We start from the raw sequence: 15,189 nt of genomic DNA, 5'->3' as shown, positions 1-15,189 counted from the left end.
CCGCACCGGGACCGGGGGCGCGCGCGGGGAGCGGGGGGGGGGGGGGGGGGCGGGGGGGACGGAGGGGGTGCGATCGCGAGAGCCGCGAGGCGTTACCATGGCGACGGATGCAGCAGTGCGGGGCGGGGGGGGCTCTGAGGGGGGGTCCCGGTGTCGTTCCCCGCCCACACCCCCCGCCGTGAGCCCCTCCACTTCGGGGGGACCCGCACCGGGGGTCGGGATGGGGTGGTGGGGAGCGGGGGGGTCCCGGTGCTTCCCCCCCGCTCCGTGCGCACCGGGGAGGCAGAACCCCGTCCGACCCCGGCGTGCCCTGTGCTTCACGGGGGGGCGGGGACCCCAAAACGTCACGGGGGTCCCGGGGACGCTCCCCCCCCATACGGGAACCCCGGGCCAGGCTGAGCCCGCCCGCGCCGTCCCGGTACCGGCTGTAACGAGGCCGTCCCGGTGCTCACGGACAGGGCAGGGACTGGCAGCGGGTGCGGTGGACCCCCGGGTCCCCCTCCACGTCCGTATGTCCCCGTTGTCCGTCCGTCCGCCCCTGCCTGGTGCGACGGGACGGGACGGGCGCCCCGGCCCCCGGACCGGTACCGGCGGCCACCCTGAGGGCACCGGCAGCACCGACCGCCCCGACGGCTGCGGGAACGGCTCCACCGAACCCCTGGCGCTGGGGGCGGTTCCCGAGCATCGCCCTTCGGGCCGCCGTCGGGTCGCAGCAGAGGGGATGGGGGGCAACGGGGCCTCGGGACAGCGGGCAGGGGGTTCGGGGGGTCCGGAGGTCCCGGAGAATCCCGGGATGTAGCGGGGGAGGCGCGGGCCGTGTTTGGGCCCCGCCGCTGGTGGCACAACCCCGGGCAGGGCCCTCTCGGCCGCGCCCCGGGGCCTCCCCGCGGCCGCTGACCTCAGCCCCGGGAGCCCCGACGGGGCGGCGGCCGGAGGGCGCGGACACGGCCCGGCCCGGCCGGGAACCGGGGCGGGGGGAGGCGGGAGAGCCGTCCTGGATCAGACCCCGGGGCGGCCCTGGGCCCCTGCCGGGCCGGGGGAGGGGGTGCGGGGGGTGCCCGGCGCGAGCCCCCCGCCGCCGCCGTCCCGGGCTTTGTCCGTCCCTGAATTGAACTGATGAGCGGCGGCCCCGGGCCGTGACGGGCGAGCGGGGCTAATCCGGCCCCGCATGACTGGTCCGGGGAAACCGCGGCGGGGGGATTACACCCCCCGGGCCCCGCCCCAACGGGGGGCTCAGCTCAGCCCCCCCGGCCCGCCCGGCTCCGCACCGGGGACTTCACACCCGCCCGGGGACAGCGGGGAGAGAGCCTTGTCCCAGCCAAGACCGGGCCACCAGCACCAGCCCTCCGTGACCGTGTCCTGGCCGTGGGCACCCCGGACCGCCCCCCCCTGCGTCCGGGCACCCCCTGCCCTTCATTCTTCTGTCTCCCTCAGTCCCTCCGTCCCCCCTGTTCATCCACCCCTCTGACACACCCGGTACCGGCCCAGACCGGGCGCCCCGGGGCAGCGGGGGCCGTGCGGGGCCGTGCCGCGCCCACGCGGGTTGTGCATTCCGTAGGTGTCCACGGGCACGTTCACGAGGGTGCGGGGTGCCGCCAGGACAGCCCGGGACAGCCCGGGACAGCCCGGGCCCGGCGAGGGACGCGGCCGTCCTGTCGCGCCGGGCACGGATCGGGACGGGAGGGGGATCTGGGGGCTCCGGACCGGCACCGTCACCAACGCGGCTCCGGTGGTCCTACGTCCCGGGGCGCTGCACGTCCTGTCCCCCGCAAAGCCGGTGGCCCCTGAATTCTGCCTCCCCCGTGCGCCCGGGGCTGTCCCGGGAGATCCCGTCACTCCACCTCCCTGTGCATCCCGGGCTGTCCCGGGAGATCCCGGGCTATCCCCGTTCCCCACTCCCTCCGTACGCCCGGAGCCGTCCCGGGCCGTCCCGGGCTATTCCGGAACCGGCTCCTCCTTGAGCCGGGAGCTGTCGCGGGTCGCGCTGGGCTCCCCCCGCCGGTGCCGGTAGAGCGTGTGCGAGGGGCGGCGGGGAGGGCGGGGGACGGCAGCCGGGGGCTCTGGGCACGGGGCCGGGGCGCAGCCACCCGCCGGGCTAATCCGGCCCGTGACGGACAGCCCCGGCGCCGCCGCTCCCGCCGCCCCGTAAGAGGTGCCGCGGCTCCGCCGCTCCCCATTGTTAGGGCGAGGACGCGGGGAGGCCCCGCGCGGCGGGACCGGCCCACGGGGACCCTCCGCGCCGCCCCTATAAGAGGGAAGGGGCTGGAAGATGCTCCCGGGTGCTGAGCGCTGCGCACCCGCCGCGCCGAGCCGAGTCCAGCCGGGCCGCCTCTCCGGGGAGCCGCCGGCACCGAGCACCGGGCACCGGGTCCCGCGAACGGACCGCAGAGAACCGGTACCGACACCGGGTACCGCGCCCGGACTGCCGAGCGCCGGGTCTGCAGCGGCGGCACCGCGCACGGAGCGCCCGACGCCGCGCTCCGGGGACCGGGCGGGGAGCGCCGGGCACCGCACCCCCGACGCCGCGCCCCGGCCACCGGCTGCACCCCTGTGCCGGTGCCGGTGCCGACCCGCCCGCCCGGCGCTCCCCGCGTCCCCCCGCGGCCGTCCTGATCTCGGAGCCGCCCCGCGCGTCCGGAAACACGCGTGGATGTAGCGGCCGGGCCGGGGGCTCCGCGGCACCATAAATACCGGGACGGCCGCTCGCCCGCGCACTCTGCCGGGGCTCCCGGGGCCGGAGCCATGCGCGCGGCCGCGCTGGGGCTGGCGCTCCGGGCGCTCTGGGCTCTGGCCCTCTCCTCCCTCTCCAACACGCTGGCGGTGAACAACAGCGGGCGGTGGTGGTGAGTCCGACAGCACCGGCACCGGCACCGGTACCAGTACCGGGGCATTGGAGTGGGAAAGAGGGGCTGGCACCGGCGCAGCAGCAGCGGCCCCGTACCCAGGGATGGGGCACATGGAGGGACACAGGGCTGCGATCCCCGGGGTGGGATCCCTGCGGGGGATACCCGGGGAGGAGGATGCTCCAGTAGTATCAAGGAGTCCCCAGGGAGGTTGAGGTGAGGAGGGAGACGCCGGGGACCCCCCCGCTGGTGGTCACCGTCCCCACCTGTGCCACAGGGGCATCATCAACGTGGCCTCGTCCACCAACCTGCTGACGGACTCCAAGAACGTGCAGCTGGTGCTGGACCCCAGCCTGCAGCTGCTGAGCCGCAAGCAGCGCAAGCTGATCCGGCAGAACCCCGGCATCCTGCACAGCGTCAGCTCCGGCCTCCAGACAGCCATCAAGGAGTGCAAGTGGCAGTTCCGCAACCGCCGCTGGAACTGTCCCACCTCGCAGGGCCCCAACATCTTCGGCAAAATCGTCAACCGGGGTGAGGCTGCAGGGGCAGCACGGGGGGCCCCCAACCCCTTCCGTGCACCCCCGAGCCGGGATGCTCGGCAAAGCGCCCCTGGTTTGCCGTGGGGCGTCACCAGCCTGTCGTGGTGGAGGGCTGGGGGTGCTGCTGGGTGCCCCCTCCCCACCCTGGCAGCACCCTGAGGCCCCGCTCCCCCCCGCAGGCTGCCGGGAGACGGCGTTCATCTTTGCCATCACCAGCGCCGGCGTGACGCACTCGGTGGCCCGGTCGTGCTCCGAGGGGTCCATCGAGTCCTGCACCTGCGACTACCGGCGCCGTGGCCCCGGGGGGCCCGACTGGCACTGGGGGGGCTGCAGCGACAACATCGACTTCGGGCGCCTCTTCGGGAGGGAGTTCGTGGACTCCAGCGAGAAGGGCCGAGACCTGCGTTTCCTCATGAACCTGCACAACAACGAGGCTGGGCGCATGGTGAGGGCACCAGGGGCATGGTGGGGGCACCAGGGGCATGGTGAGGGCATGCCCTGAGGGGCTTCAGGCAGCACTGGTGTGGGCACTGGGATGGGCACGGCCACCGAGCCACCCAGCCTGTCCCCGTGTGCGGGTTGGGAACTGTCAGAGGCGAGTCTCCCGCTTGGCTTTGGGAGGCTGAGCACGATGTGACGCTGTGGGGAAATGGGGTGCAGGAGCTCCGTGGTCCTCGGGGTGGGCAGGGGGGTTCCAGGCTGCTCACAGCACCCCAAACTCCCCCTCTTCCCTTCCAGACGGTCTTCTCGGAGATGCGCCAGGAGTGCAAGTGCCACGGCATGTCGGGCTCCTGCACCGTCCGCACCTGCTGGATGCGGCTGCCCACCTTCCGCGCCGTGGGCGACGTCCTGAAGGATCGCTTCGACGGCGCCTCCCGTGTCATCTACGGCAACAAGGGCAGCAACCGGGCGTCGCGGGTGGAGCTGCACCACCTGGAGCCCGAGAACCCGGCCCACAAGCCGCCCTCGCCCCACGACCTCGTCTACTTCGAGAAGTCCCCCAATTTCTGCACCTACAGCGGGAAGACGGGCACGGCGGGCACGGCGGGGAGGTTCTGCAACAGCTCCTCGCCGGGGCTGGACGGGTGCGAGCTGCTGTGCTGCGGGCGCGGGTACCGCACGCGCACCCAGCGCGTCACCGAGCGCTGCAACTGCACCTTCCACTGGTGCTGCCACGTCAGCTGCCTCAACTGCACCAACACCCAGGTGCTGCACGAGTGTCTGTGACCCCCCCCGACCGCCCGGGACCGCCCTGCCCAGCCCCGGAGGGGGTCTGCGCCACACACCCCCCATGATGGGTGCCCGGTTGGATTGGAGGCGCCCGTGGGCGAGGGTATGGATGTGCCCCCCAGGGACCCCCATCCTGCCACGGGTGGGCTCGGTGCCACGCACCTTCCCGGCCACCCCCCGGCTCCACGGGGTCCCCTTCTCGCTGTAAATAAAATATTTATTGTGGACGGTTTGACGCCGTCGCCCCCTCCCCGCTTCGCTGGCCCCAGGCCCTGGTTTTTGTAATTAAAGAAAATAATAATTAATAATAATTAATAATAATGATGCTTTGTTACAGGTGTCACTGATAGCCTTTAGAGAAGAATAAAGGATATATTTTTATCAGTCCTGACCTGATCCGTGTCTGGGGGGGCTGAGGAAGGGAGGCTACAAGCTTGGGGAGGGGGGACACCAATGGCCCCCACACTGTGGGGTCTGCTGCCCACGTCCATCTGTCCATCCATCACCTCTCCACCTCCTCACCTCCCGATTCCGTGTCCATCAACCCCTCCAGCCGCTGTCTGTCCATCCTTCTCCTCCTTCCCTCCCGTCTCCGCCATCCCCTCCCCTCAGACCCCCTTCTTTCTCCCGCTGTGCCCGTCTCCAGCCCAGCCATCCCGGCGGGTCCCTCGGCAGGGCTGGGGCGCCCATCACCATGGCACCTGGGCCGCGGCATCTCTGGCGCTGGAATTCGCCGGGGCGGCGGGGCTGGTGCCGCCGAGGCCGGGCGTTGGGAGCGGCCCCGGGAGGTACAAGACGGCAGACAGGGAATGAGCATCGTCCATCACCGCTCCCGGCCGGGGCTGACGGCTCCCCTCGGCTCCGGGGGAGGAGGGGGGCCGGGGAGGGCACCGGGGTTACCGGGGCGGGGGCCAAAGGGGTCGGGGATGGCCACTGGCCCCACACACAGCCCCGCATCCGTGTGTGGGGTCTGGCCACAGCCAGAGAAAGGCTGTGGCAAAGGTGGGGTGCAGTCCTGTGGCTGGCAGGTGTCCTGCTGGCACGGGTATCCCCTTGGGATGGGCATCCCTTTGGGATGGACTTCCCTCCGAGATGGGTATCCCACTGGGACAGGCATCCCAGCAGAATGAGCATCCCCTTGGGACAGTCATCCCACTGGAACGGGCATCCCACTGGAATGGGCATCCCACTGGAACGGGCACCCCCTTAGGACGAGAATCCCACTGGGTGCACATCACCCTGGGGTGTGTTTTCCCCTGGGCTAAGCATCCCACAAGGGGTGGGCATAGCCCCAGGATGGGCATCCTTGTGGAGGGCATCGCTCTGGGACAGGTATCCCACCGGGATGGGTTTCCCACCAGGGTGGGTATCCCCTGGGACAGGCACCCCTGGGCTTGGCACAGGGCCCACATCCCCTCCCCGCCCTGTGTCGTCACATCTTGGGCACCTCACAACCCGCGTGTCCGGGGGACCCCCAGCCTGGTGTCCACCTGCCCCGGGCAGGTCCCCGCAGCCCGGGCTGCCCTCCGGAGCCGGGAACCTCGCGGGGCCCCCGGGGCTCCGCCGCATCAAAGGCTGCGGGGATGACGCTGCCACCACCCGAAATATCCCGCGGAGCCGATAGTGGAAAAGTTGATGTTTAGACGCAGAGGAGGGGGGGGGGGAAAAACACCCCGGGGGCCCCCGCTGCCCGCGCCAAGGTCAAAACACAGCCCAGCGTGGGGAATAAAACACCGAAATGCGAGGAAAACGCCTGGAAAGGAACACAGCCCGAAATAACCCTCCGAGCATCTCCCGCCTGCCGGGTTATCTGCCTGCTAAATTCTGCTCCTGCCCCGGCATGAAAATAGCCTGTTTTCCTGCGGTAGGAGTCAGGAATATAGATAATGACATTCTTATAAGTCACCTCTGTTACTCAGCTTTTCCTGCGGGTCGGTGACCGCCGGGCACCTCGGGCAGCCGCGACCCCCGGGCGGGCAGGGGCACCCCGGGCACAGGGCACAGACCTCCCCGGCTTGGACAAATATTCCTGGGTGCTGGAAATAGCTGCTGTGGGCCGGTGCAGGGACAGGGACAGGGACAGGAACAGGGACAGGGCGGTCCTGCCCGGTGCCAGCCTGTCACATCTGGGAAGCCAAGTAGCAGCTGGATGGTGGCCACAAGCTGGGCCTGAGGAGGGCTGGGACACCCCCCCAGCAGGGGTGGGGTGCAGGGGGGCTCTGCCTGGGGGCGTGGGACAAAGGGACAGGACAGTGACCAGAGGTGCAGGACAGAGGGACAGAGCCATGCCTAGAGATGCAGGACAGAGGGATAGGACAGTACCCAGGGTTGCAGGACAGAGGGACAGAGATGCTCCCAGAAATGCAGGACAGAGGGACAGGATGGTGACCAAAGTTTCAGGTCAGAGGGACAGGATGACACACGGAGGTGCAGGACAGAGGGACAGAGCCATGCCCAGGGGTGCAGGACAGAGGGATGGTGTTCAGGACAAAAGGTCAGGACGGTGCCCAGAGGTGCAGGGCAGAGGGATGGGACAGTGCCCAGTGCCCAGAGCTGCAGGACAGGCAGAGCTGTGCCCTCCTGCACCGACTGTCTGGTGGCCCCATCCCACCTTGCAGGACCGTCCCCATCCCGTCCTGTCCCCACGGCCAGCGGCACAGCCCCGTCCCCGCTCCCCTCGCCTCCGGTCGGCGCGGACCCACGTCCCGCCCGCTCCCGGCTTGTCCGGCCGCCCCCTCCCATCCGCCGCATTCCTCCGGCGCGGGGCCAACGCGCCCAGCAACGGTGGCAGCGCTGGCCTCTAATCCCCGGGCATGCCAGCCCCGGGGGGACCGTCGCCGTCACCCACTCCCTGATAGGTGACCAATGCCCGAGACGAACAATTAGGGACAAAGCGGAGCCGCCGGGGGCTAACGCCGGCCTTCACGGGTGCCTTGTGCGGCATTCGGCGGGTTTAATGAATTGTCCATCAATCCTTTCAGCTCCGCTCGCCCGGGCTGGATTAATCTGAGAAGCCGCAGTGGGGAAGGAGCCGCTAAGCCTGTATTTATTACTCTGCCATTGTAACTAATTGAGGTAATTATCTGTGACTCCAACCCCGCGCAACAATGCCGCATTCACCGGACCCTTCCCACCGGCTCCTCGCGCGGCCTGGGAGAGCCGGCACCGCGGGCAGGATGCGGGGACGCGGCGGGGATGGTGGGATGGGGACGGGCAGGGATGCGGCGTGGCTGGCACCGCGGCTGACACTGTGGGCACACGGACAGTGCTGAGGGCACCCGTGCGTTGTGGCGTGGCCGGTGCCAGCTGCACACGCGGGTCACGGCTCTGCAGGGACACCAACAGCGCTGGCACATCCGTGGGCACAGATCTCAGGACACCAGTGGCACCAGTGGCACGCGAGGGTCACGGCTCTCGGACACCACCAGCATCCAGACACACGCGGGCCACAGTTCCTCGGGAACGCGGCCAGCACCGGCACATACATGACCACAGCTCTCTGGGGACAGTGCCAGCACCGGTGACACGTGTGGGTCACGGCTTTCTGGGGACACCAACACACACATGCCCGTAACACCCTGGGGACAACCGCCAGCACCAGTGACACCCGCGGGTCACGACTGGCTGGGGATACCAGTCCCCAGGTGACACCGCCAGCCCCGGTGACACATGAGGGTCAGGGCTCTCTGGGGACAATGCCAGCCCCGGTGACACATGAGGGTCAGAGCTCTCTGGGGACAATGCCAGCCCCGGTGACACATGAGGGTCAGGGCTCTCTGGGGACACCACTGTCACCGGTGACACACGGGGCTGTCGTGACTCTCAGACAGCAGCGGCACCGGTGACACGCGTGGCTCACGGTTCCCTGGGGACACCGGCGACGGTCCCGGGGCAGGACCCGGTGCCCCTCCGGTGCCCCCCCGGTGCCCCCCGGGGCTGTCGGTCACCGGCTGCGCGGCGACATCTGGCGGCCGCGGGCGACACCGCGCCCCGGTCCGGGGGCACCGGTACCGGGGGGACCCCCCGGTGCCACGCGCGGGCACCCCACGGGCCGAGCCCCCCGCGGGGGGGGTCTGGGGGGCGGCGGGTGCCCGGGGGGTGCCGGGGGGGCGGTGCTGGCGCCGGCGCAGCCCGAATTAGAAGGTGATTTTCCCGGCGGGGAGCGGGTTTGGGCAGGAGTTGATCCCACGGGAGGGGCCGCGCCGCTGCCCCCGCGTCTGGGACACCCCGCGCCACGCCGGGCAGGGCGCCGAGCCGAGCCGTGACGTGCTGTGCCGAGCCGTGCCAGGCTATGCCAGCCTGTGCCAGGCTGCAACGAGCTGTGCTGGGCTGTGAAGGGCTTTGCCAAGCCGTGCGGGGCCGTGTTGTGCCGAGCTGAGCCGTGACAGGCTACATCAGGCTGTGCCAAGGTGTGCCAAGCGGTGATGTGCTGTGCCAAGCAGGCTGGGCCGAGCTCTTCTGGGCTCTTCAGGGCTTTGCTGAGCTGGGCTGGGCTGTGCTGAGCCGTGCCAGGCTGTTGTGCCGTGGTGAGCCATGCCAAGCTGTGCCAGCCGTCCTGTGCCATGCCAGGCCACCCCGTGCCATGCCAGGCCATCCCGTGCCATGCCAGGCCGAGCTGTGCCATGCCAGGCCGAGCCGTGCCAGGTGCCACTGCAGCACCACGGCTGTGCCGTGCTGGGCTGAGGTCACCGTCGGGGCTGGGGTCAGGCCCCGCTGTGGGACGTGCCAGGACGGGGGACACACGGGGTGACGTGGCCCTGGGGGTGCCCCCCCTGGCCGCGGGTCCCCCCCGGCTGCCCCGCGCCGTGACCTCCGGGCCGGTGTCACCGCGATAATGACAGGGTCGCGCAGGGGGGCGGGGGAGGAGCCGGTTTTAAATAACGTGCAAATTGGACACGATATTTGTGCGGTTTCCTGGGGCCGGGGGGATCCTCCCCCCCCAGCAGCGTGACTAAGAGGTGGTGGCCGCTCGGGGGGGGGACGGCACCCCCCCGGTGAGTCACTCGGGGTCCCCCCCCGGCCATGACGTGGGGCCAGTGGCCCAGGGCCAGACCTGCTGCGCTCACCCACTCATTACGGGGGACACGGGGGGGGTGGCACGTCCCACCGTGTTGTGACGTGCTGTGGTGCCCAACGGGATGCCCGGGGCCTCTGACTGACCCCAGAACCGTGACGGGGGGGTGTGGACGGACACCTGGGTCCTCACGAGGGGGTCTCCAGAGACATGGGTCCTTGCTGGGGTGGTGGGGGGTGGAGGGGCCTGAGGAGGATGATGGGCCCCCCCCCGACCACCCCCCCGACCACACACACACAGGGGCTGAGGCGGCACATGGGGATCCCGCAGCCTTTATTGGGGTCAGCTGGCGGGAGCTCCAGCCCTGAGCCCCGCCCCCAGGACCACACCCTGCCAAGCCACACCTCTGATGGACACACCCAGCCAAGCCCCGCCCTCGAGGTGCCACACCCCACCAAGCCCCGGCCCTCAGGCTCGAGTGGGGCTGGTGGGGCCCGGGGGGGCCCCGGTGCTCTCCAGGCTGCTGCTGCTGCTGCTGTAGGCGTGGGGGTCTCGGCAGAGCCGCCGCCGGGACCCCCCCACGCTCCCCTCGGCCTCCGAGTCGGAGTCGGGCGCCGTGTGCCGGCGGATGCGGGACACGGCCTCGCGCAGGGCCTGGGCGTACAGCACCGGCCGCCGCGGGGGGGGCCGCCCCCGGGGACCCCCACAGCCCCCCGGGCTCCGCCACGGACTGTGGGGGCTCCCGGTGGGCTCCCGGGGGGGCGAGGGCGCTGCGGGGGGGGTGAGAGCCCCGGGGGGCGCAGGAGGGCTGCGGGGAGGGCTGGTGGGCGCCGGCGACCCCCCAGCATAGCGGACCTGCTGGCGCTGCGGGGGGGGCACGTACTGCGCCCGGACCACCACGCGGGTGGCGTCGATGAGGACGTGTCCCCCCGACCCCCGCCGCCCCCTCCCGCGCCCCGGCACCCGCTCCCGGCCGGCCGCCGCCCGCGGCAGCGTCTGGCAGTGCCGGGGGGTGCCGGCCCCCCCCGGGGGCGGCTGCGTCCCGCGGGGCCGCCGGTGCTTGGCCTCGGTGGCCGCCCGGGGCAGCGTGTGGCTCCAGCCCCCCGGCACGGGCCCCCGGGCCCGGGGTGCCGACGGGGAGCTGCGGGGTCCCCGGGGGGGCCGGAGCTGCAGGGTGCGGTGGGGAGCGTCGTAGGCGGGGGGGGAGATGTAGGGGGGAGGCCCCCCCCGCCGGGCATGGGCCGCCTGCACCCGCTGCATGTGCACCTCGTAGGTGGGGGGGCACAACCTACCCACCGGCACCGGGGGCTGGGGCGTGGGCGGTGGGTTCCCCCCCCAGGGTCCGCTGCCCCCCGTCCCCTCGGGCTGCCGTGGGGGGCAGGGGGTGGGGGGCACCCGGGGCCGGGGGGCGAAGTCCTGCAGGCGTCGGGAGGGATTGGGGGGCGCGGGGGGCCAGGGGGGGGCCAGCTCGGCCACGAAGCGCTTCTCCAGGTACCTGCAAGAGAGAGATGGGGGGGGGGGGGGGGGGGGGGGGGGGGGGGGGCGGTCCGGACCCCCCGCCCCTCCGTCCCCACTCACGCGTACTCCCCGGCGATGCGGCGGTAGGTCCAGGGGGGCTCTGGCCGGCACCCCGCAGCCATCCCGGCGCCCGAGCTGCAACACGCCACCGTGTCGATCTCCACCAGCACCAGCTTGGTCCGCTCGCAGATCCGCAGGCGCCCCGCGCCCCGCTCCGGACCCCCCAGCATGGCCCCGGCCGGGAGGGGGGTCCCCGTGCAGGGGGGCTCGGCGGAGCCTCGGCGGAGCCCCGCGCCCGCCCGCGCACACCCACGGCCGCACGTGCGCCCCCCGGGACCCCCGTGTCCCGCCCGGTGCCGCCGCGGGGCTCGGAGCCCCCCGGGGGGCCGGGAGCCCGGCGCACCGCGGGGACCCCACCGGCCGTCCCGGGGGTGTCTTGTCGCCGTGTATGTGTGCGTGTGCCCCCCCCTCGGGATCCCTTCCCCCCCTGCGACAAGCAGGCGATGGCGGGTTTGGCACCGAGCGCTGCAGCCCACGCGGGCTCCGAGCGGAGCTTAGCAACCCTCCGGCGGCGGCATGGCAACCGGCACGGCCCCCCCGAGCCTCCCCGGGGCCCCCCGGTACCTGCCCGGCGCTCACCTCGCTCCGCAGCCTCTGCCGGACCCCGGGGCTGGCAGGGACGGGGTCGCCCGGCCCGGCCTCTCCCCCCCGGCCAGGAATGTGCCACGCTCAGCACGGCCGGGCCTCGCGCCTCCCCCGTGGGCACCGGCAGCAAACCCCGGCCTCCCGCCTGCCCGCGACCCCCGCCGGCCCCCCGACACGCAGCCCCTCACTCCGGCCTCCCCAGCCCCTGCCCGACACCCCCCGCTCACCGCGGTGCCCACCGGAGGGTCCTCATGTCCCGCCGGGTCCCCGTGCCCGTCCCATCCCCAATCCCGGCCTTTTAGAAAAGCCTCAGGCGGAACAAACAGGGATTTAGGGTCTGGGCGAGCTCAGCAGATTCCCCCTGTCTCGTGTGGGGGGGTGTCGCGCCCCCTCCCCGGGCACCCCCTCCCTCGCCGGTGCCCCCCGTGCCCCTCACCGAGCCGGGGTGGTGCCAGGTCTGTGTTTATTTGTGGGGTTTCTCCACACACGAAGCGGTGGCGGGTGCGGATGTGGCCGAGAGACCTGGGGGGGCCTGGGGGGAACCCCTGGGGTTGGGGGGGGTCCCTGGGCCAGATAGAGCTGAGGGGGTTTCACCAAAGCCAGTGAAACCCTGGGGGGGTCGGGGTGGGCAGGGTGATGGGGACGAGGGTCTGCACTGGGAACAGCCCTGGCATGGAGGTGGGTGACCCCAGGGGGGTCGGGGGCTGCCCCCAGCACCTTGCACGGCCTTGAGGTGCAGGGGGGGCCGTGGGCTCCCCCCACCCAGGGAAGGGCAGCGGGGGCTGCCCCAGGGCTGGGAGTTATTGCTGGATGCTGCTGGTGAGTGGGGTCCAACCCCGGGTGCCTCCGCCAGCCCGGGGGGGCACAGTGTGGCAGGAGAGCAGAGTGGGGGGCTCCAGGGGAGGAATTAACCCCCCCCACCACCACCTCAGGGGCCCTGTGGGAGGACCAGGGCTTGCAGGATGTCTGAGAGGGAGACGATCCCTTTGACCACGTCGCTCTCATCCACCACCACCAGCCGGTGAACCTGGGGAGGGGGGACACAGGGAAGGGTTGAGGGGGAGCGGGGACCCCCCCAGACCCCACCCTGGCACCCCAGGCACGGTTACCTCGGCCTCCACCAGGCGGTTGATGATGGTTTCCAGCGTCTCGTGCTTGTAACACTTGAGGACGCCCTCGAAGTAGTGGGAGCGGTGCTGCAGCGCCCGCGTCACCGTCACGTCCAGGTTGTTGTAGGTCTTCTCAGCTGCCAGGTTCTGGGGCAGGGACAGGCGTTGGGGACACAGGCGGGACCTTGGGGACCGCCACCACTCCCCAGCAGCCCCCCCCTGCCCAGGCACTGCCCCTCCCGGTACTCACAATAACATCGAATTTGGAGTAGATGTCCACCACCCGCCCTGGGGAAGGAGGGGAGCGGCTCAGCGGCGCTGCCGGGCCCTCGAGAGGGGACACAGCCCCCCCCGGAGGTGACCTGGGGACAGCCAAGGCCGGGCCAGCCCGTCCTTACCCGAGTCATCCACCACGGGCAGCGCAGACACTCGCTGCTGCACGAAGATGCCCAGGGCCACGTAGATGGGGGTGCCCGTGCCCACCACGGCGATGTTGCTGTAGGTGCCGATCTGCAGCTCCGCCAACGTCCGCGCCATGAACTCGGGCTTGGGCACCTCTGCGATCTGTGGGGACAGCGAGGGGGGCACAGGGCTGAGCACAGACCCCCCCGTGCTGGGGGGGAAAGCACAGAGCGCTGGGGGGCGGAGCAGGGGATGTGGGACCCCCGGGCAGGGGTGGTGCAGAGGGTTTGTGCGGCGTCCTGGGGGTCCCTCAGCACCCACAGCATGTGGGGAGGTACCAGAGCTGTGCCCACCCCGTGCCCAGTGCTGGTGGTACCTGGTATAAGGACCTGGCACAGCCCAGATCGAGGGGCTCGGGGCAGAACTTGGCACAGGGACCTGGCACAGCCCAGGCTGGGGGTCCCAGGGTGCCCCCCACCGTCACCACAGGACTTACAAAGAGCTTGAGGAACTTGAGGATGCGTTTGTGGGTGAGGATGTAGAGGGTGTTCCCCGAGTCGGGGTCGATGACGGGCAGACGATGGATCTTGTTGCGGATCAGGGAGGACACGGCGTCGAAGAGGCTGCGGGAGGGAGAGGGGGGGATTTGGGGTGTGCCCAGGGGTGCCCCCCCCCGGCCGTGACCCCCTCCCTGCCCCCCGGGGGGTACCTGGCGTTGGGGGAGATGCAGACCAGGGGCTTGAAGGAGTCCTGCAGATAAACCTCTGCGGGGAGAGGGGAGGGCTCAGGGGGGTGGGCGGGGGACGGCGCCGGGGGGGGGCAGGAGGCAGCCAGGAGAGACCCCGGGGGGGGGGGGGGGGGGATGGCGCCGGGGGGGGGCGGGAGGCAGCCAGGAGAGACCCCCCTCACCTCTCCACGTCTCTATTTTGTGCTCCTCCAGCTCATAGATCTGCACCTGGGGGGGGTAAGAAGAGAAACCAGGATCACTCACAGCCATAGGTGGGGTGGGCAGAGCCAGACACCCCCCACGCCGCAGCCCCCCGGCCCTCACCATGGGCGACTTGTAGTAGCGGTGCAGGATGTTGATGAAGTCGGTGATGGTCAGCATTCCTGGGGGGCAGGGAGGGTGAGGGGGGTCCCTCCAGCCCTTTGCCAGCCTGAGAGCCCCCTGTGCCCCCCCGGCTCACCTACGAAACTTTGCTTCTTGCTGTCCCAGAGCGGGGCCGCCCGGACGCCGTTGGTGACCAGGGCGAAGAACGCCTTCTTCACCTGCGGGCACGGCCGTCAGGGAGCCCCGAAAGTGCCCCCCACCCCCAGCCCCAAAACTTCCTTCTCCCCCCGGCCCCAGCACACCTGCAGGGACGTGTCGAAGACGACCAGTTTGGAGCTGGTGGGGATCAGGTCGTAGCAGCGGTGGGATTTCATGAAAGCCGTGTAGGCACCGCGGTGGGCGTCCCCTGGGGGGGGGCAGCGTGAGGGGGCACCCCAAACCCTGGGGCACCATCCTGGGGATAACCCAAATCCTGACCCCGGGACATCCCCAATCCTGGAGCACCCCAAACCCCGGGGCACCCCAAATTCTGGCGATACCCCAAATCCTGACCCCGAGGTACCCCAAATCCCGGGGCACCCCAAATCCAAACCTCAGACATCCCGAACCCCAGGACCTTCCCACCTCGGACCCCCCAAAACGCCAGGAAAGGGAAAACCCTCTGGATTCTGCACACCTTGGGACACCCAAACCCACGCGGCACCTCCCCTGCCGGATCCTCCCCGCACCCCGGATCCCCCAGACCAGCCTGGAATCACCTTCCAGCCCCGGGGGGCTCAGCTCCGCGGGGTTCTCGGCGGTGGGGCCGGGGCCGGGGCCGGGGCCGGGGCCGGGGCCG

At 71.3% G+C, this 15,189-nt stretch overlaps 3 protein-coding genes across 3 annotated transcripts in view; 1 reads left to right on the top strand and 2 right to left on the bottom strand.

Annotated features, from left to right (window-relative positions):
* The window catches only part of ARF3 (ADP ribosylation factor 3), a 6,757-nt gene extending 4,191 nt beyond the window's left edge, over positions 1 to 2,566 (bottom strand). The window contains exon 1 of the mRNA XM_017836614.1: positions 2,551 to 2,566. The gene's annotated coding sequence lies outside the window, so the exon portion shown is untranslated. The remainder of the gene's footprint in view (positions 1 to 2,550) is intronic.
* A 176-nt stretch (positions 2,567 to 2,742) lies between these two features.
* WNT1 (Wnt family member 1) lies at positions 2,743 to 4,609 on the top strand. The gene is made up of 4 exons (XM_017836623.1): positions 2,743 to 2,843; positions 3,121 to 3,374; positions 3,562 to 3,827; positions 4,121 to 4,609. Exons 1-4 carry the CDS (start codon positions 2,743 to 2,745, stop codon positions 4,607 to 4,609), a joined length of 1,110 nt encoding a protein of 369 aa, XP_017692112.1.
* A 7,621-nt stretch (positions 4,610 to 12,230) lies between these two features.
* PRKAG1 (protein kinase AMP-activated non-catalytic subunit gamma 1) lies at positions 12,231 to 15,173 on the bottom strand. The gene is made up of 11 exons (XM_017836662.1): positions 15,110 to 15,173; positions 14,654 to 14,757; positions 14,488 to 14,569; positions 14,352 to 14,410; positions 14,210 to 14,255; positions 14,010 to 14,064; positions 13,797 to 13,923; positions 13,297 to 13,462; positions 13,149 to 13,186; positions 12,899 to 13,045; positions 12,231 to 12,816 (listed from the first exon to the last, which is right to left on the bottom strand). Exons 2-11 carry the CDS (start codon positions 14,723 to 14,725, stop codon positions 12,718 to 12,720), a joined length of 891 nt encoding a protein of 296 aa, XP_017692151.1. The 5' UTR covers positions 14,726 to 14,757; positions 15,110 to 15,173; the 3' UTR covers positions 12,231 to 12,717.
* Between the last annotated feature and the right edge of the window lie 16 nt (positions 15,174 to 15,189).

The sequence above is a fragment of the Lepidothrix coronata genome, unplaced genomic scaffold (assembly GCF_001604755.1).
Source record: "Lepidothrix coronata isolate B3197 unplaced genomic scaffold, Lepidothrix_coronata-1.0 Scaffold281, whole genome shotgun sequence".
NCBI lineage: Eukaryota > Metazoa > Chordata > Aves > Passeriformes > Pipridae > Lepidothrix > Lepidothrix coronata.
The sequence above is the reverse complement of the archived record's forward strand: the minus strand, read 5'-3'. Positions and strand labels throughout refer to the sequence as shown.